The following is a 20,498-nucleotide window of genomic DNA, read 5'->3' on the forward strand; positions in this document are numbered from 1 at the left end:
GAGGTGTTAGGCAGGTGTGCCATTCACCTATGTCGTTGCTGATCTGCTGACTACGTTGTGGTTGTTGGGCAGTGGGCTTATATGTTTCACTTGAGAGGATCTCTTCTTTGAGATTTTCTGAATTCTGGGCCAAGTATATATGTGACTCTGGGGGAGGAAGACTATTTTCTCCTTCAAAGCTGAAAGTGGTTAAAAGAGACTTCTTTGTCTTTCCACATTCTCATCCACATCTAGCATTTCTCCCCTGGGAAAGTTAGAGAAATTTTAGGTCCACCTTAAAAACAGAACCAATGACTGCTGCACTATTTCCAATGATTGCTTGGGATCTGTTTTATAATTATTTTGTTTTTCTCATTGAATGACACCATAAAAACAGGTTGGAGATGACAAAAGAAAATCACGGGGTTCTTATGCCAAAAATCAGTCAGTTTTCATGAGAAGAACATACATAATATTTTTGGTATCAAAATTTGTTAATTTTATTCAAAAGAGCTTCTAAGATGCCCCCTTTAAGACTAATTACTAAGTTAATATCATGTTTGTTGTCTTTTTAAATGATGAATTAATCAGTGTAGAAAACTTGGTAGATATAGGCTACTATGAGGATACTGATAACATTTTGGTGAGTGTCCTTCAAGTCTTTCTTCAGTGCATATATCCATAATGGATATGTACAAGTCAGCACACTCTACTTTTATAAAAATGTAATCACATTTAAATTTGCTTCATAAAACAGATCCTTCACTAATTATTTATTCCTAGACAAATAATCTCCAATTCAAGAATAAAATTTAAAATTACTTCACGGTATTCTATTACATCAGTGTACCATAATTTATTTAATCCAATCTCTTATTGTTAGGTGCTTGGCCTATTTTAAATTTTTCTTAATTATTTTAAACAACAACTATGTTTTTGAGATCTCTCATTCTTCTGCTTTTCTCATTAAATGACACCAAAAAGATAGGTCAGGAGACAGAAAGGAAAATCATGGAGTTCTTATACTACGAATCATTCAGTCTTCATGAAAGGAGTGTTTTTAATTAGTCATTTAAGCAATTTTTATTGAGTGACTACTCTGTGCCAGGCATTTAATAGCTTCATTTCTATACAAATCCACATGGTTAACTTATTTTTTATAGTTTATTCTTACATCATTTTGTTCATTTTTTCCTATCAGTTGTAATTCCCATGGGCTTCCCATCACCGAATCACCCAGGTGCCATCACTATAACCCAGTGCATTTCCTTCCCCTCACAGGTTTTGATCCCATTCCCCACTCCACCCCCATAAAATGTCTCTGGTATATGGCTGTTCATTATTATTATTATTTTCTTGCCTGGTCCGTTATACTCCTGCTCTGAGTGAAACCATCCAGTATTTTTCCTTTTCTTTCTGCCTTATTTCACTAAGCATGATCTTTTCCAGCCCCATTCACCACATGGTTAACATTCTGTATGGTTAAGTTTTTTTTTTTTATTTTAAAGATTTTTATTTATTTATGCATACAGAGCTGGGGACAGGCCGCAAGTGCAGGGCAGTGAGAGGATTCACAAGAGACAGCATGGGGAGCAGAACAGGCATACTGATGAATTACACTGCTGAGAGGAAGCAGTGGGCGGGTCAGGAGAGGTCTGCTGCACCACATGGGTCACCTTCTGGGTGGGGATCGAACTCATGCTGAAGTGGCTTTAGCAACTTAGTGCTGCACTTTAACCTGCTGCACCACCAGGGAGGGCCAATGGTTAAGTTTTTTAATAACTATGTACTACAGAATTAAAATCTGTGAATTCACTTCTAAAAAACAATTAGGTGTTTCCAAATCCTTTTAGAAGTCTTCCTGGAATGCAACATTATCAAGTAATCTTTTGGAGTTCCTCTTACAATTTTCCCACTTCCCAAACAATACAAAAGTAGTAGTAAGAAAGGAAACATGCTCATCTATGTTTATTGTAGCACTATTTACAATAGCCAAGCTATGGAAACAAACTGTCTCCAAACCGATGAGTGGATCAAGATGATGTGGAATACTACTCAATGATCAAAAAAGATAAAATCATACCATTTACAGCAACGTGGTTGGAGTTGGAAGGGATTATGCTAAGTGAAATAAGCCAGAAGAAGAAAGATGAATACCAGATGGTGTCATTTATCTGTAGAACATAGAGAAACCAAAGTATCAGACAAAGACAAATGCTAAAACCAGCCTTTGAACACTGACCGTAGAGCTGAGGCATCCAGAGAGGGAGAGTATATAAGAATAGGGTAGGGAGAGGGCACAGTGGACTATGGTAGAGGATCACGGGTACCTTGATGTTGGGTGTGTAATGGAGACTACACCTGAAGGGGGAGATTCTATACTTCCACAATACTAACAATGATGTAAACCCGTGTTTCTTCAATAAAAACCTTATTTAAAAAAAATGGCAAAGTCAACAACAACAAAATTTGCTGTTTCTAGAATAAGCCTGAATTTATTGATCCATTTTGTGAAATGAAACCTGAGAAGAATTTGCTCCACATTCCCAATTTATTTTTCTCACTCACCTACCCCCAAATTGTCTCTACCTATAGGCCCTTGGTGGTCCACTGTATGCTGAAATAAAGCTAAATCTCAGCACCCATTCCAGACTTGGTGAACCAGCATCTGCATATTAAAAGTGATTCCCATATACATTATAGTTTGAGAAAGACTGATTGAGACCTTGACACTTTGACCCTGGTCCTCCTGTCTGAGTAAGAGTTAAGGAGACCAGACAGCACAAACAGTGGTGTTAGGGACAGGATCTATACCAAATGGTCCACTCAAAACACTTTTCACTATACCGAGCCCTGCCTGCACAGGAAGTAGGGCCCTAAAGATAGTCTGCCTGTAGGACACATAAGTACTTAAGAGACCTCTGCAAGCTGTTCACCAGGGTGAAAAAGGGTGGAACAGGAAAGGGAGGAAGGCAAGTTCCTGGGCTCCAAAAACCACAGCTTGTCTAGGTGCTACTTTCATCCTTATTTAGCACATAGCTGTGTCATCCCTTTGCTGACCTTCTTTCCTTTGTATTTTGCACTGTATTAAAAACGTCAGTCTCAAACTTTTCTTCAAGAACTAGGAAGATTAAGCTTTCAGGGACTGAATGTGCTGTTTTCCAGCAGTTTCTGGCAGTTCCCTGCTTTTATGGTGTAGTCATGGTGAAACCTGAGTCATGAGAGGATGGTGGCAGTGCCAAAGAACGGGAAAAGGAGCTGCAGAGATGCCAGGGTTGAAGAGTTGGGTCATGGGTAACTACTGGGCACTTGGAGCCATTGGCCTTCAGGGGACAGGAGAACTACCTCCCTCTTAATTGTGTGTATACAGATTGCTCCAAGTTTTACCGGCTAATGAAAAATTTATGTGGCAAATGAATTTATTTTCAGCCATAAGTATAAGGCATCTCCGCAGATAATTGTTTCTCAGAGCACCAAGTAGCAACGCCTAACTCTTGCATCTGTAGATCTCCACCCCGCCCCCCCTCCACGCCCCTTCCTTTTTTTAAAGTGAGGAATCACAACATTTTCCTGGAATGGCAGACAATATACCTCATTTTTTGTTGTAAGGAAAAATGTTTTCCTCCTGTGTTCATTCACACACACTAAACAACTATTCAGCAAATACACCCCTCTTTGGCCTCTGTGTTTGTGTGTTTGCCATTTCTCTAAAATTCTGACTCATAGTCTGGAGGACAATGATTGATATTTTTTCCACTTCACATAGCTGCTATGAATTTCTCCTCACAAGGATGGCCTGTTGATTCACTCTGGGCATCGATGGTAGAGAGCTAGTCTAACCAGCCTGAGGAACCGGGTGGGCTGGGCAAGTGGGCGCCCTGTATTCTCCCTGGGGAACAGGGATGGGGCCAGGTCGGCCTGACGGTAGTTGGAAACCACTTCCACCCCCCTGGTTTTGCGATGTTTGTGAGAAGAGCCGAGAAGCGCCATTGTGATGAGGGTGGGAGGGGTGGCGTCACCGAGTGCCGTCTCAATTTAGATCTCACTCCGCTGCTAGGCGCGCCCATTTCAGATTGCTAAATTCGAGTCCGGGGAAAAAAGGCGGGGAGGAGGTGGAAAGCCACACCCCGCAGCGCCGGCGAATTTCCCCTGCAGCCGACAGTTGCTGGGGCAGACGCCTCGGAGATGCGGGGCCCACGGCTGCTGACCGCCGCCCACCTCCTCTGCGTGTGCGCCTGGGCGCTGGCCGCAGACCCCGGGTAGGACGCACGCGCGCGTGGCGGGGGTGGGGGTCGTGCGCGGGGACCGCACGGCGGGCGCGGTTTGCCAGGGCAAGGGCTGCGGGCGGCCGGGGAGTTCCAGCGGGGACCCCGCCTGGAGGCTTGACCTGCTGTGCTTCGAGTGGTTCTCTTAGGGGCTGACCTCCTCCACCCATGTAGGTAGAGCGGCCATCTGACCGCTTCTGCTTGCCTTTTTTAAAAAGATTTATTTTATATACTTATGCATACAAGACCTGGGGTGAAGGCCAGAGGGGCATGGGATGAGAGCATTTACCAGAGACAGTGAGGAGCAGAACAGCTCCCTTCAATGCACTCTTGAGGGGAGCAGTGGGTGAGACCTCTCGCGGGGTACGGAACACGAGAGGTCTGCTGTGCCATTGGCTCAGCTCCCTGGCGTGGGGTATGGAACAAGTGCTGTGGTGGCCGCAGAACCGCGGAGAGCTTCTTGGAGTGGAGGCTTAACCCCTTGAGCCACCAGGGAAGCCCCCATTTCTGCTTTCTACAGAGAGTTATTTAATTTTAGAGCATGTTGGCTCTTTTTTTCCCTCATTTTAAAAAGTTTCCAAATAACGATCATGTCTTCCCTCCAAAACATACGATAGGTATTTTCTCTGCAAGAGATGTCTCAACTTTGGAGCCGGCAAAGTGTGGCTGAGGCTACCAAAGTTTGGATTTAGTTGTAGACACTGTAGGAAAATAACTGACATGACATCCACATAATAGAAAGAGTCACATTCCTAAAGATTTTGAGCCTTCATCCTGAGGCTGAGTAGAGGAAATGCAGTTTTGAGGATTTTTATGCTCCGCTTCTCCTCGAAATTTCACTGCGGAGAGTTTAATGTCAGGTGGTATATTTCAGTCAGTGGTACTTTTATATGATGTTTTCTTGGGCAGATGCTAAGGATAAATCTTGAATAAGAAACAGGCAAAAATCCTCGTGTGTTGCATATTTGTCTTTTTATTTTTAGGGCAAGAATAAAATCACTGTCTGGGTGAGATCTGCTCTAAAGTGGTGTTAAAGGCGTGTACTTTGCCAATACCTTCTGCATGCCCTCTGTAAAACCACATACTGAGGCTCATCCCGGGCACCTTATGGTTTATATAATGGAAATAATAACAAGGCCTTCCTGTAGTGGTGCAGGAATTACTACACTAAACTGATTACTGGGGATTGTTGTTTCAGTAGCATTTCAGTGTTAAATGGAGTAGTGGGCAACATTAATTGGAGCAATTGCAATTGGCCCAGTATAGGGCTTCTCTCTCACTGCCTCTGAAATTTAAAAAATTGCAAAATAATGGAGATGTAAAGATAAGAAACTTTGTTGGTGATTATTTAGGCCCAGGTATCTGGTGACTGCCCCTGGAATCATCAGGCCTGGGGGAAATGTGACTATTGGGGTGGAACTTCTGAAACACAGCCCCTCACAAGTCCTGGTGAAAGCTGAAGTGGTTAAGATGGCAGCAAACCTCACTACCTCTGTTCTGGAAGCAGAAGAAGTCTTTGAAAAAGGTAAGATAAACAGAATCTTAACCTTTTGGTGGTAATAATTGGAATCTGGTAGTAAAGCCTTGGGTTACACTGGGTGACAGAAAACCCAAATTTACAGTGACTTACATAATATGCTTTTAATTCTTAGATAAAATTCAAAATGGTGTTTCTGGGTGCTCTTGCAGTTGGAGATTCAGAGACCCAGGTTCCTTCTACCTTGTGGCTCCCATCACCAACAGGTGGTTTCTAAGTCTGCAGAGGAAGAACATAGGCTTTCTCATCTGGGAGGTATCATGTGTTAGGGCTAGAAGTGGTGCTTGTCACTTCTGCTCCTCTGTGGTGGTCACATTTGGCTGCAGGGAGGCTGGGGAATGTCGGCCAGTGTGTGCCCTAGAAGAAGAAATGGACATAGTTAACTGTCTGACACAAGGCCTTATTTTATTGAGTGCAAAAGATTTTACTAAATACACCTTGGGAAGAAAAGCTACATAATAGTTAAAGATAAGTTTTATGGGATATACCTTACTTTAAAAAAAATACCTTACTTTTTAAAATTATAGGAAAGTTACAAAAATGATGTAAAAGAGGAGTAAAAGAACCCATGTATCTTCTTTCAACTTTGGATTTAAAGCTGGTCCAGGATTAAATGGGTCAATGATTTTTTTTTTTTCAGTAACAAGGGAAAAATAATTTTGGTGGTAATATCTACTTAAAAAATTTAAAACAAACCTTTATTTTTAAATTCAGAGTAATATGTACTTAGGGATTAGAACCTGACAAAGACTGGGAATAAAGGAAATAAACCAAAATCACCTAGACTCCTTCCATCCAACTTTAAACACTGTTAACTAGAAGCAGGTTTAGATGTCTAGTTAGAAGTCAGAAATTGAGACAAATTTGTATACTGTTGTGTTATCTTTTTAAAATATCATTTAAGGTCACATAATGTAGGGTGGATGGGATTCTACAACAGTTCATTACACAAATATTTATCCTCTACCAGCATAGAGAAATGAACACCATCCTGAAAGGAGATAAAAATCAAAGTTTATCTGTTCTTTCTCCACTGGAAGTTGACTGAGTGGGTGGGTAGGAGTCAGGAAAAGGAGATGTGTACAGGGCGGGGCTACTTTGTCTTTTATAAGAGTAATGTCAGGAAAGTGGAAGGCCTTGCTTCCTGGAGAGGAAGTGTAAATTAGTGCTTAACATAGAAGGCTGAGTTTTGGAACTTGATATTAGGCAGGTTATTTACCTTTACTGAGCCTTAGTGCCTTTATCTCTAAAATGGGGATAACAAAAATCATAAATTTAAAGTCAGTTGGCAGCATCCATTAAGCAACTGTTGATATTATAAGTAGTAATAACATTGATGAGGAAGATGCAGGACACTTCTTTTCCTTTTTATATAATGGACAGAACTCTAGTTATATTACTGAAGTATTCTTTTTGAAATGAAATGAATCATGACTTTATGATATTGACATACTAAGTCACAGAGGGCAGTACTTAAGGTGATGCCACATCCATTATTAAGAATAAATAATAGATAACTCATTAAGAATAAACACCAATAATGAAGAATTTTCATTGTGGTTCTACAATGCAGAAGTCCAGAATAATATGGATGATTTTGATAAATATTTGGGCTTTGCTTGGATGTTTGTAAATATACTCTTACTCTAGAACTTCTTCTGTATTGTCTTTTCTGCAGTTTTCTCTGACTCTCCTCTTTTCTGCAAACAGTGCCAACACTATGATTGTGTGTTATTGTGGCTTGGTTTTTAATATTATTCTCAGATTTTTTTCTAGGAGGAGAGTCAGTCATATGCCCCTGGGAAGGCAAAATGACTCAGGACTGGGTCAGATGACATCATCCTGGGAGCAGAATGGATCTTTGCACAGGAAGAGCAGAAAAAGTTGTTTGTGACTCTTTTACATATAGTTTCATTGAAAATACCATTGCTGGGTACACTTTCCTTTCAAAGGAGAATGTTAAATCTATTATCAGAGGCAGCAGGTCATTGTTCGCAGAGCAGATGCTTCCTGGAATGTTTGGTCTTAAGGATCAAGATGTTTCTCCTTCCCTGTCTTCAACATCCTTTCCTTTACCTGACTCCTCCAGTTGTAACAATAGTGGATAAAGGAGTACGTATAAGTTAGTGGGGTCTGGATCTTTCTAGGATTCAATCTTTTATCCCTTGCCACATAAATACAAACAAATGCATTTTAGGTTTGGATCTTTCAGCATTTTCTTATGAGGGTCTCTAAGGAAAGCTTGTTTTTTTAAATTAAGATCCATCTTCTAGAAGAGCTGGATAAGGAGGGGACAGGTTCTGAGAGACTGTTTCTGTAAGTCCTGATCTTAGAAATCCTAAGGTCAGGACAGTGTTTCACCATAACTAGAGTGCGTTTTTACCTTAATTGTGTCAGCAATAACAATTACCTTTTTGATTGTAGAATATACTTTCAAAAAGCAGAGAAAGTATGCTTGTTTTTAAGGAAGAGGTTTTTTTTTTTTAAACACAAATGGGAAAAAATTTTGTACATTTCCACTTGAGGCCAGCAGCATTGACCATAGTTAATTTAATAATTTTTCAATACACAATTTAAAATTATTCGGAATCATCTATGGGGTGTGTTTGTGTGTGAATATTTTTCCTAAGAAAAGTGTTCCATAACACTTTGAGGAGTTCTCCAAAGGTATATTAATACATTTCTAGTGGAGACATTCAGGTATTGAAGTGTATATGTTATTATTACGATCACTACCATCATCATTTGGATAGTGAATAGAACTACTTCATAATCTTTCCTTCTTCTATACAGAAGAGTTGGTTAAATAAACACTAATTCTCAGCACTCAGAGAGGAGAAAAGATGGAGTAGCTCTCTGTATTTGAAATCAGGTCAGACTAGATTGTTGGGTGGAGAATCTCTCCCCTTATCTCTCTCCTTATTCTTCCCTATTCCCTTTATCTCACCACCCTACTGTGGTTCTGTCCTGGAGTTCCATGCTAAATTAAGGGGGAAAAAAGTTAAGGACATTTGAATTCATAGATTGTAAATGAGAACTGTCTTACCTCTTGAGACAGGTGGAATAATTGCATTATTTTGTATAGTAATTCCATTAGAAAACCATAATTTCTGCTTTCCCCTTCTTGTAAACCTGAAATTTTTATTTGTTAACTTTCTGTGTTATTCCTGAGCAAGATTTGATTCAAAGAATAGGGAACATACCCTTTCTCTCCATCTCTTGGTGAGTGCCCACTGGCCTGGAGGCACTGTTTATTTACTTATGATGCCAAAAGCCCACTTCCCATCAGGGTGAGATATGCTTTGAATGTCTCTAATCCTTCTGGAACTTGATTTTTCTTTTTGTCTTAAAGTCTTGTTGAGTTAATGGTATGTTTACCTTTTATTTTTTAAGTTTAAATTTATGCTTTGCTCTTCATTGTTTTTCTATTTTTCTCACCTTGATTATGAAGTATCTTGTTTTTCATCGTGATCTAGGAATATGGAAAATCATTATTTCTTAGATTTGAGATATTAACTGAAAAACTTAAAAAAATCATCCACTTCATTTTGGTGGCAACAAAGCTCCTGAATATAAGTTTCATGACTTGTAGATCAAAATCAGTCCCACAGTTTTTATGAAAGCAGATTAATTAGTGAAGTGTGTGGGCAGGTTTCCCAGGGCAGGTTTTCACAAGCAGCTTTGGAAGGAGAACTCAGTCTGAACTTGCAGTTACATGAGAATGAGTTTAATGGGTGTGGTCTGTTCATTCACATGTCTTTGCTGTTGTGTGGGACATACTGAGATAATGGGGTAGGTGGTCCCTACCTGAGGGTGAGGGGCCATTATGTAATTATGAAGTGTTGGGGCTCGAGGCCAGGCTACCTGAGTGTGATGTTGACCTTTCCAGTAATGGGGTGGTTGTGGGAGGGCATTATCTCACCATTTTTATCATCTGAAGAATAGGGTTATGATTACAGATGATTGTGAGGAGGAAACAAGGCAGCATGCTTAAAGCACTTAGGATGCAGGAATTATTCATAAGCATTGTGGCTTTTGTTATTAGAAGAGAACAATAGTCATGGCAGAGGCAGTTACTAACCACATGCTGGGATGATCTTGAATTGGGAATTCCATGAAAGGTACCTCACCAGACAGGAATGAGAAGGAACTTAATGTATTAAATACTGAGTTTCTTTATAGCGACAGGGACTTTATTTGCAATCTTTAACTCCAATAACCCTATGATCACTTTCACTTTAGGGATGAGGAAACTGAGGCAAAGAGAGAACAAAAACTTTTCCTCAGTTAACATGGTAAATGGTAAAGCCTGAGTTTGACGTTGGTTCTATTGAAACTGTCTGGGAGAGTGTGAAATAATTTATCATTTAGGAGTTGATGCTATGTTCTATCAGTCCTCTTCCTCTGAAGTCATTTTCACATTTGCTGGAGGAAATTGAGGCCTAGATACAATGAATCATATCTAGATCTAAAGCATCACAAGTGCAATGTTTATTTACTTGAGACTTCGGAGAATCTTGAACCTGGAGGGATCCTCAGAGATAAATGTGTGGCCGAGGAGACTGAGGCGTGGTGTTTGGTGACTTGCTTAGTAAATCAGGTCTGCATATTTGCTGTCCAGTGGTACTAGCATTTTACTCTTAAGAAACTTTCCTAACACGTGGAGAGCTGTGTGTAAGACACAGGATAGATTTGCAAATGTTTTCTGATATGGAAGGAAATAAGGCAAAGTAAGGAGTTTAAAAATGCTTATCTGTGCATGTTTCTTATTTCAGGTCAAGGTGGAGTTGCTCTTTATGGACTAATGGTTCTGCTGGGGTGTGGGTGAGGCTGGTAGCTTCAGATCTTTCTAAAACTCAATTCCATTGCTGTGTTTCTGAAGGTGTGCAGTCGTTATTAGCTAAAAACACAGATTCACATATAACCTCACGGCATGAGTAGGTCTAGAAATCTAAACTTTATTTTAAGCAATCACCACAGGTGATTTATTAGACACATTCAGTTGAGTAACACTGCTTTTTAGTATGTTAGGAATTGTTCCTCACTGGGTACTGGAAAGCCTGAGTGTAAGAGGCATGTTTTTACAAGTCTGTAGTGATTCAGGCCCTTGAGAGACGGCCTTTTCCCAACTGCTGTTAGCATTTGACTTTGACCCAACATGCAGCCCCCAGTCTGAGCACTGGTGTTAGTTTTAAGCAATGGAGAAAGATACCTGAGGCTTTGATTATGAATCAGTGATTGAGTGAAGTTGAAAGTGAACACACTGATTCTTTAAACTTTAAGTTAAACATATGCTGCTCCACTTCTAACCGTGAATGAGTCACTGTGACTCACTGGATTTGTGGTGGAAATAGAAATGAGATCCTGTAAGAATTTCGTCTGGGTTACTTTTTGATCCTTTTTGTTTTCAAGAGGGAGTTATAATAGTTGTTTCTCTGATAACAAATTCCCTTTTAGACTTTATTTGTGATTTGCTGTATGTTAAATATGAATGGGTGGGAGGTGGGGAATAAAGGAGGAAGTCATTGGAGGACCTTCTGAGGTTCCAGAAGGACATGTGATATTAAAAGTACAGATGGCCACAGAATTATTATTTCTTGTCTGTATAAAAAAAATTTAACATCGTTTGTAAATAGTGCTTCTTGTGTGTGAGCCTGTGTCTGGTACTATTACCTTCTGCCTCCAGAGCTTTACAGATGTCAATTCATAAATGTTCCACCTCTGCTGACATATTTGGCATTTGGTGGGAACTGTTATTTCTCTTGCTGGGGATGGGAGAGTTGTGTTGGAGGAAAGAGCCAATGACTGGGGTGGCAGTTATTAGGAGGTAGGTTCTGTGCATGTGCTCTGCTGTAGGTGTAAATGTGATGTTGTGCTCTGCTAGGTGTAAATTTGGGGAGACAGCTAGGGGGAGATGTCCAGCAGATGGTTTTGATATTGTAAATAGGGAGGTTATTTAAAGCATTGTGTTCGGAGAGGTGGATGGCATTTGAAGTCTTGGTGAGAATGCATGAAATGCACAAGAGAAAGAGTGAATGGAAAGAACAGGACCAATGGCAGAAGCTTGGGAGGAGGAAAATAAATCAATGAAAGGGATAGAGTATCAGCAACCAGAGGACAGGGATAGACTCAAGGTGGTGAAATGTCTTCCGGTTGGAGCAATGAAGGGAAGAAAGAGTTCTAAGAAGGAAGGCTTTATTTTTTTTTAATTTGAGGTAACCCTGGTTACCACCTTGTGTGTGACTCGGAGGCATAGGGTCACCCTTCCTCTGGTGCATGTCCTCAGAACACTACCGCCACCACCAAGACACTACAGCCCTTCACCATAGTCCATTATGCGCTCTTCCCACTGTGTTTACCCCTCTGCCTCTTGGAGCCTCGATTCCACAGTCAGTTACCTGGTGCTTGTTATTGGTTTGGTTGTTTATATTCCCCATAGAAGTGATATCATCTGGTATTTGTCTTTTTCCTTCTGACTTAATTCACTTAACATTATCCCTCCTCTCCAGTTCCATCATTATTTATAACTGAATAGTGTTCCATTCTGTGTGTGTGTGTGTGTATACACTCTCCTTTGTATGTATGTATGTATGTATGTATGTATGTATGTATGTATGTATACATACTTCTCTGTGTGTGTGTATTTATATACGTATACACACATAGACTCACACACATACACTCTTCTGTCTTTGGGCATTTAAGGTGTTTCTGTAACTTGGCCATTGTAAATAGTGGTGCAAATAACATTGAAGTGCATATACCATTCAAATTAATGTTTTTACATCCTTCAGATAGATAAACACCTAGAAGTGTAATTGCTGGCTGACAATGTAGGTTTATTTTTAACATTTTGAGAAACCACCATGCTGTTTTCCCTTGAGTCTGAGCAGTCTACATCCTCACCAATATGTACGAGGGTTCCTTTTTTTCCATGTCCTTGTCAACACTTGTTTATTTTTTAGTCTTGATATGCGCCATTCTCACAGGTGTGAGGGGGTAGGTCATTGTGGTTTTGATATACAGTTTGCTGAAGATAAGGGGTGATGAGCATTTTTAAAATATGCCTATTGACCATCTGCATGTCTTCTTTGGAGAAGTGTCTATTTTGCTCTTCAGCTCATTTTTTGACTGGGCTATTGGTTTTCCTTTTGTTGAATTATCTGAGTTACTTGTAGAATACTACATATCAACCCCTGCTGGATATGTGATGTGTAAATATTTTATTCCCATTCTCTTGGGTGTCTGTTGTTTTAGGGACAGTGTCTTTAACCATGTGGAAACTCTTTAGTTTGATATAGTCTATACTTATTTTGTTTATCTTGTCTTTGGAGACGAGTCCAGAAAGATATCACCGGAACCAATATCATTGACTGTTTTGCCTGTGTTTTATGGTTTTGGGTTTTACATCCATGTCTTTGATCCCTTTTGAGTTAATTTTAGTGGAAGGGGTTTCATTCTTTTGTATGTACTTGTCTCCTTTTCCCAGCCCTGTTTGTTGAAAAGACTTTCCTTTCTTCAGTGTATGCTTGGATCTTTTGTTATTGGTTAATTGTCTATAAATATGTGGGTTTATTTCTAAGTTCTCAGTTCTATTCCATTGGTCTATATGCCAGTGTTTGCTCCAGTACCATATTGTTTTGATGATCATATCTGCTAGTACAATTTGATGTCTGGTGGTGTGATTTTGCTCTGTACTGTTCTGGCTACTTTGGGTCTTTTGTGTTTCTATATGAATGTCAGTAGTGTTTGTTCTGCTTCTTTGAAGAATCCTGTCGGAGCCTTGGTCAGGTTTGCATTGAATATGTATATTGCTTTGGATAAGATGGACCTTTAACAATGTCATTTCTTCCAATTCAAGAACAAGGACTGTCTTCCCACTTCTTTTTGTATTCTTCTGTTTCTTTTAACAATGTCTTATAGTTTAAGAAGGAAGGGTTTGATAGTACCAACTATGTCAGAAGGCCAGAGAAGAGATTAGCCAGCAAAAAAGGCATTAGTGACTGTCAAAAAAATGGTTTTAGGTGAAGTGCTGGGTACAAAAGCCAAATTTTCAGTAATAAATAAGTGGAGAGAAAATATAATCAGCAAATGTAGCCCACTCTGCAGAAATTTCACAGTTGAAAAGAGAACACTGGAAAGGGGACAGTGGCGAGGCAAACATGATTGCTGCAGCGGGGAGAAATGACTATGTCAGGGATAAGAGGAATGAGTGGTATACAGGTGAGTAGACTCTACCCTTAAAAAGCAACACTTGTGATTTTTCTTTGATTTGAGCATGAGATAGAAGAGAATGTATAAAGTAAGAGAGATATCATGAAGTATGAACTTCAGATAAAGAATAAAACTGAACTCTGGTTTCTGAAAACTTTGGCATGTTTTCTACTTGCCCCTAAAATTTACATATCTACTCATATCTTGGATAAATGTTAAAAACAGTGTCACATTGGAAAGAGAAATGGAATTGGAGATACTGTCTGGTGGTTCCCAACCTTGAGTTCCTGCTGCATAGTGCATATTGAAATGCACTGGCTGAGACTTTTATTTGTGTCTGGAGAGGCAGCAAAGGACAGTGAATGGGGCTGCTGATGGTGGTGGTGTCTCTTACTTGAAGCTTGAGGGGGTATGACAAGAGTTATTTATTTTGGTTAAGAACTTATTTCTGAGTTCTTTCCATGCTGGTTTTCAGATTTTAATTCCTGATTCATTTATCAGAACTAATGGTCCACAGACCTATGTGCTCTCTCCTAACTAAACTCCCTCTGCTTAAGAAATATTATCTTGGATAAATGTTAAAAATATTTTGGTCTCATGCAAAACTTAATTATTTTTAAATAAGGAAAATAACAAGAATACAATGACTTGTAAGAGGAAAACTCTTAGGGGGAAAAAAAAACCCACTGTAAGCACAAGAAATGGAGTTGTAAGTCACTGTCACTTGGTCTGAGCTAAGATGACCATCACACCAAAGGTGCAATGACAAAACTTGAGGAGAAGGAATTATGGCAGGTCCTGGTCTTGCTCTGCTTCACTACTCTTCATTTCCTTAAGAAAATTCATGGCCTGACTTTCTTCCCTCACTGTGGGTCAGGGTGAAATGGGTCAAAGAAGATTTGGTGGAGGGAGTTTAGTTAGGAGAGAGCACATAGGTCTGTGGACCATTAGTTCTGATAAATGAATCAGGAATTAAAATCTGAAAACCAGCATGGAAAGAACTTAGAAATAATCTGGGAGGAAATTATTCTAAGAGCTCCTGGTAGCTTCCTTTGGTCAGGGTGATGTTAGGACTCAACATTTGTAAAATTGCAGCCAGCAGAAATGATTTAGAATTGTGAATTTTAAATTTCACTGAAATATGTGTTAAATCTCCTCAGGAATACAGTTAAGACAGAGAATTTGCTATTTTGAGAATTCCAAACATTTATTTGGTACCAAATTATATATGGCACACTACTGGGTGGTGTAAATTGGTAACCACACACAGTTCTTATCCCTGCTCCTTGTAGGGAAACAGCAGATTTCATTTCATGTGCCAGCTTGAGTTGATGGTAGAGGCTGCTTTTAGTGCTGTGTTGATGGTTTTAGGTCATGCCAGGGTTTACTGGAATAGAGAGTGGATATATGAGCAGGGTCTGCCATGGAGTAGGAATGGCCAGAGTGGTCTATGTGCTGCCCAGGAGCCTATGGGTTGTAGGGTGGGATGGGTGTCTACAGGACTACAGAGGGGCTTGAGATAATCATGGGTAAGAGAAAAGGTGGAAGAGTGGGTGTGTCCACATACCAACAGAAGAGCAACCTGAGCTACAGAGGATAGACAGGGAAGGATTCTGAGATTGTGTATGGTGTAATATTTCAGAAGGAGTAAGTGGGTCTATCTTGTATGTTTTGTCAGACAGTGGTCAGAATGGGGAGATAGAACCACAATGAAACTGACCCCTTAATATGATTTTTTACTACCTATGTGGCCTTCAGCAAGTCCCTTCATTTCATATAATGTCAGTTTCTTCATTTGTGTAATGGCCATAATGTCCCTACCTCAGAACATGTTGTAAGGATTAAATGAGAGAACATTTTAGAGCCTCATTGTTCAGTATGATAGCCACTAGCCACATGTGGTTTTTTTTTTGAGTGCTTGAAATGTACCTTTAAAAAAATTTTTATGCACACAGAACTGGTGTACAGTCCAGAGGTGCAGGGGCAGTGAGAGGATTCACCTGAGACAGAGTAGGGAGCAGAACAGGCAGGTTGAGGAATTACACTGCTGAGGGGAGCAGTGGGTGGGTCAGGAGAGGTTTGCCGCGCCATATGGATCATCTCTTGGGCGGGGGATCGAACTTGCACTGAAGCAGCTGCGGTTAGCTTGCAGTGCTGAGTCTGAACCCATTGTGCCACCAGGGAGGGCCAGAAATGTACCTTTTTGAATTGAGATGGGTTATAAAATATAAACTGGACTTTGAATAGTTAGTACCCCAAATGACTTTTTATATTGATGACATGTTCTATGGCAATATTTTGGATCTATTGGGCTAAAGGAAAATGTTTTTAAAATCGGTTGTACCCCTTTTGTTTAGTGTATCCCTCAACCCTTACCCTCCCCCTCCTTTTTTAGTGTCTCTCAGTGCATTTAGAACATTTGTCACAGTGCCTGGCACATCTAAGACTCAGAATGTCAGCTGTAGTATACCCAGCACTTGCCAGTATCTGGTGTTAGCGCTGATGCCTCTTGTCTCCAGAGCATAAGCCTGTGGGGCGTGGTCCCTCTGTTGATGGCGGTTTGATTTGGATTTGAATTGCCTTTCATTCTAACTCCTTATCCCTAAAAAGTATAGGGGATGTCTATAAATGGCCAGATGGTAGGCACTTCAGGTTTTGCTGGTCTTAGCGCCTCTGTTGCAGCTACTCGGCTGGGTTTGCAGTGGGAATGCGGCCATAGCAAATGGGTATCATTGTGAGCGCGTGGAACTTCACCAATAGACCCCGATTCGGAGTTTGTAAAAATTTAACATGTAATAGAATATTCTTTTGATTTCCGTCAGTTTTTTAAAAATTCAAAGCCAGTTTTAGTTCATGAACTACAGTACAGAAACAAGTGTGGGCCAGATTTGGCTCTGGGCTGCTGGTTCTTCAATTTGCCAGTGCCTGGGGGAGGGAAGTAAACATTGTTTTAAAATGAACAATAATGTGGGCCCTCCCTAGTGGCGCAAAGGGTTAGGAAGCAGTATAGCCAGCGAGCTGTAGCTGCAAGTGAGCTGCAGCTGCCTCAGTTGAGTGTTCGACCCCCAGCCCTGGGGGTAACCCACATGGTGCGGCAGACCTCTCCTGACCCGCCTGCTGCTCCCCTCAGCAGTGTGCTTGGTCGATCTGCCTGTTCTGCTCCCCACTCTGTCTCTGGTGAAGCCTCTCACCACCCCTGAGCCTCTGGCCTGTAACCCAGTTCTGCATGCATAAATAAGTAAATCTTAAAAAAAAATGTAGTTATTTAAATTAATAATAATAAAAAAGTCCCATATATTAGCATAGTGAAGCCAGCTTGTTTGTTGGCTTTTCATTGGTCCTGAGGCTAACATGTAGTTTATACTGTGCTGTTTTATTTATTTTACTTTTGTGGATTTTTGTTTGACCAAGTTTGTACTCATCAACCTGAAGTCTTTTCAGAAACAGTATTTGTGAAACTCATATTAATGGAGATATTTGTTAGCAAGGTGAGGCAGGAGAGAAAAAATAAGACACATAAGGAACAAAGGGATTTTTGTTTGATTTTGTTGGATGTACTTGTGTTTTTTGTATAGATTGAATTCACAGAAGAGTTTCTTAGCTTTAAAGTCACATTAAATTGTGAAACAGGAACATATTTCAGGATTTTTGTCTTCCACAGATTTATGGTTGAAAGCCCTATTTGTCTACCTGGGATCAAAGATGATGTTGTGTAATGAAAGAATATTTAATAACTTGGTAAAAAGGTAAAAGTTTTTTAGCTAAATAAGTGGTATACTGAAATTTACTACTATATATTACTGAATAGCTGAAAATTGCCAATATACATAAGCAGCAAATAGCAAGTCACCATATATATGGAAAAAAGCCACTTCTTCCCCCACAGAGAATATTTCTGGATCTAATTGGATTTGCAATTATACACTGCTCCTTCCCTGTAGTGATTGTCCAGCGTTACTTGTAAGTGCAGATGTCAGAGGAGCCAGCACATGGTATTATAGAGTGAGCTAAAAAAGTCAAGAAAAGGTTAGTTTTTGTGTATACTCATTACACAATTTAAAAATAGCTTTGACTCTATTTGTAAATCAAATGGTCAGTCCTTAGGCCTGTGCCAAGTGTGAAGTCTTAAAACAAGGTTCCTTTTGAGTTGCCTCTGTGGTGGGGGGGAGGAGAAAGCATCTGAGAAACCTTAAAATTGACTTTCTGTTTAGACACAAAAATGATCAGTTTTACAATGTTATCTGCAATAGCTTTTCAGAGAAGAGTGTGTTTTCAGTCCATGATTTAGGGGTGGCATGGGGCATTTCAAGAGAAGGTGACTATTTCCCGTGACTGAGCATTCTTGCCAAAAGGGAAAAGACAACAATTTGCAAATACTGTTTATTTAATTCTCAACCTAACGACAACAGAGAAAGAGATCCCTATTCCTCATCTGCATTCTCACCACCCTGCCCCTAATTTTATGTTTTGGTGTAAATTATTTAGTGTAAGTTATTGTTAGAATGTTAAGACTTTCGCTTTAGAATAAATAACTAGGAACTTTCAAGCTGTGATGGTAAATTTAGAAGGAAGACCCTATAGAAATAGAGTACTTAAAATGAACTTTTATTTTTGAAAGATTTATTTATTTATGCTTACAGAATTGGGGTCCAGGCCAGAGGTGCAGGGGGAGTGAGAGGATTCAACATAGTTAGAGTGGGGAGAAGAACAGGCAGATCTGCTGAAATACACAGTACGGGCGCAGCAGGCATGTCAGGAGAGGTCTGCAGCACCCTGTGGGTCTGCTCCCTAGTTGACAATTGAACTTGAGCTGCAGTGGCTTCGAAGAGCTTCATAATGTGGTGCTTTAACCCTTGGTGCCACCAGGGAGAGCCCAAAATGAACCTTTTAATGAGGACACATGAGGGCAGTGAGTGGCCCTTACATTGGATTTCTCCAAGTCACTCCAGAGTCCAGCACGAATTAGGGGTAAGTGGGTCATCTCTGTTCTTACACTTCGGTTTTTAGGAGCGCCTGTTTCTGGCTGTCTTTCCTGGGTCTTTTTGTTGGTTTATTTTAAAAGATTTTATTTATTTATGCATACAAGTTGCTGGGTGGGGTGAGAGGGTTCACCAGAGAAAGAGTGGGGAACAGAACAGGTGGATGACCCGGAATTCTAACTGCTGAGGGGAGCGGTGGGCAAGACAGGAGAGGTCTTCTGTGCCATGTGGGTCAGCTCTCTGGACGGGGATGGGATTTGTGCTGCGGATAGCTTCATAGTGCTGAAACTAGACTCCTTCCACCACCAGGGAGGCCCATTCCTGGATCTTTGCGTAGACACAGTCAAGTCTCAGACCAGTGTGATCCAGGCATACAGTCAACCTCTTCCTCCAGTTTTTTCTAATGGGAAAAGCCCTGACAGGCTTGACCTGATAAGGAGCCACATTAAACAAAAGTTCTATGAAATGGGATTTCCTGCACTTCAGAGCTGGCATAGCTTGTTTGGAATTGCCAAAATGCTTGCCCTCCAATTAATCAACCCTAGATTTATTTGGAATGTAGACTTGCAGCTGTTTTTCACTTTTTCCTTGTATGGTGTCATCTAGATACAAGTAGAGGACCAGTCATCCTTTCCCTCTGTTCCTCCTCTCCAGCCCCCCAGGATATGTAGATTTGCCCTTGATGGGAGGCAGACTGTGTCAAGCCAAGATAGAAGGAAGCACATTGTTTCTCTAGCACTTGATGGACAAAATAGTCAGCTGGGATGATTTATCTTACAGTGATGAAAGGCAAGTAGTTGTGCAGGAGTTGAGCATGCTGGTTTGTTAGATGCCTCTTCTGGGCATCCGGTGTGGGACATCATGATGGAACCTCTGCTGTGCCACCCAGATACAGTCCTTCAGGGGCTGGTGATTAGTGCAAGAATCAATTATTACCATGATAGTTGTGAAATTTTCTAATTCTATGATCCCTTCCACAATTATTAGTTCTTTTCCCTCATTTAGTCATTTGTTTAATTATACAGCAGCATGAACTCAGACTCTTGCTTTATTCAGCAGATTATAATCCATTATTCATTCAAATGATCCAGGTTGTCTGAATATATATTTATATATTTTAAAAGCACATCATGCAGCATTTTATATATATATATATGTATATATGTAAACATACATAAATACACATTTAAACATCTATATATAAATTTTATTTTTCTTGTAGTTTTCCCATATTACTCCTGCTTCCCTTCACACATTGCCTTCTCCATAATCAACATCACTTAACAGAATGGAACACTTTTTTACAAAGATGAACCTGTATTGACACATCATAATCACCATAGTATATAGAATATATACACCATAGTATATAGAATATATGTCATTATACATTTCTTCAAACCCATCGGACATTAGTGAACACATAGGACATTAGGGTTCACTACTTTTCACGTGTATATATTATGTAAAATGATATCTATCCACCATTATATTTAATATCATACAATTTATTATTATTATTAT

At 40.1% G+C, this 20,498-nt stretch overlaps 1 protein-coding gene across 1 annotated transcript in view; it reads left to right on the forward strand.

The window, feature by feature from the left end:
• Positions 1 to 4,098: 4,098 nt before the first annotated feature.
• CD109 (CD109 molecule) overlaps positions 4,099 to 20,498 on the forward strand; it is a 103,713-nt gene continuing 87,313 nt past the window's right edge. The window contains exons 1-2 of the mRNA XM_004674049.2: positions 4,099 to 4,238; positions 5,597 to 5,769. Of these exons, the coding sequence (XP_004674106.1) occupies positions 4,165 to 4,238; positions 5,597 to 5,769 (247 nt within the window). The 5' untranslated portion in view covers positions 4,099 to 4,164. The remainder of the gene's footprint in view (positions 4,239 to 5,596; positions 5,770 to 20,498) is intronic.

The sequence above is a fragment of the Condylura cristata genome, unplaced genomic scaffold (genome assembly GCF_000260355.1).
Source record: "Condylura cristata isolate star-nosed mole 26May11 unplaced genomic scaffold, ConCri1.0 scaffold00001, whole genome shotgun sequence".
Lineage (NCBI taxonomy): Eukaryota > Metazoa > Chordata > Mammalia > Eulipotyphla > Talpidae > Condylura > Condylura cristata.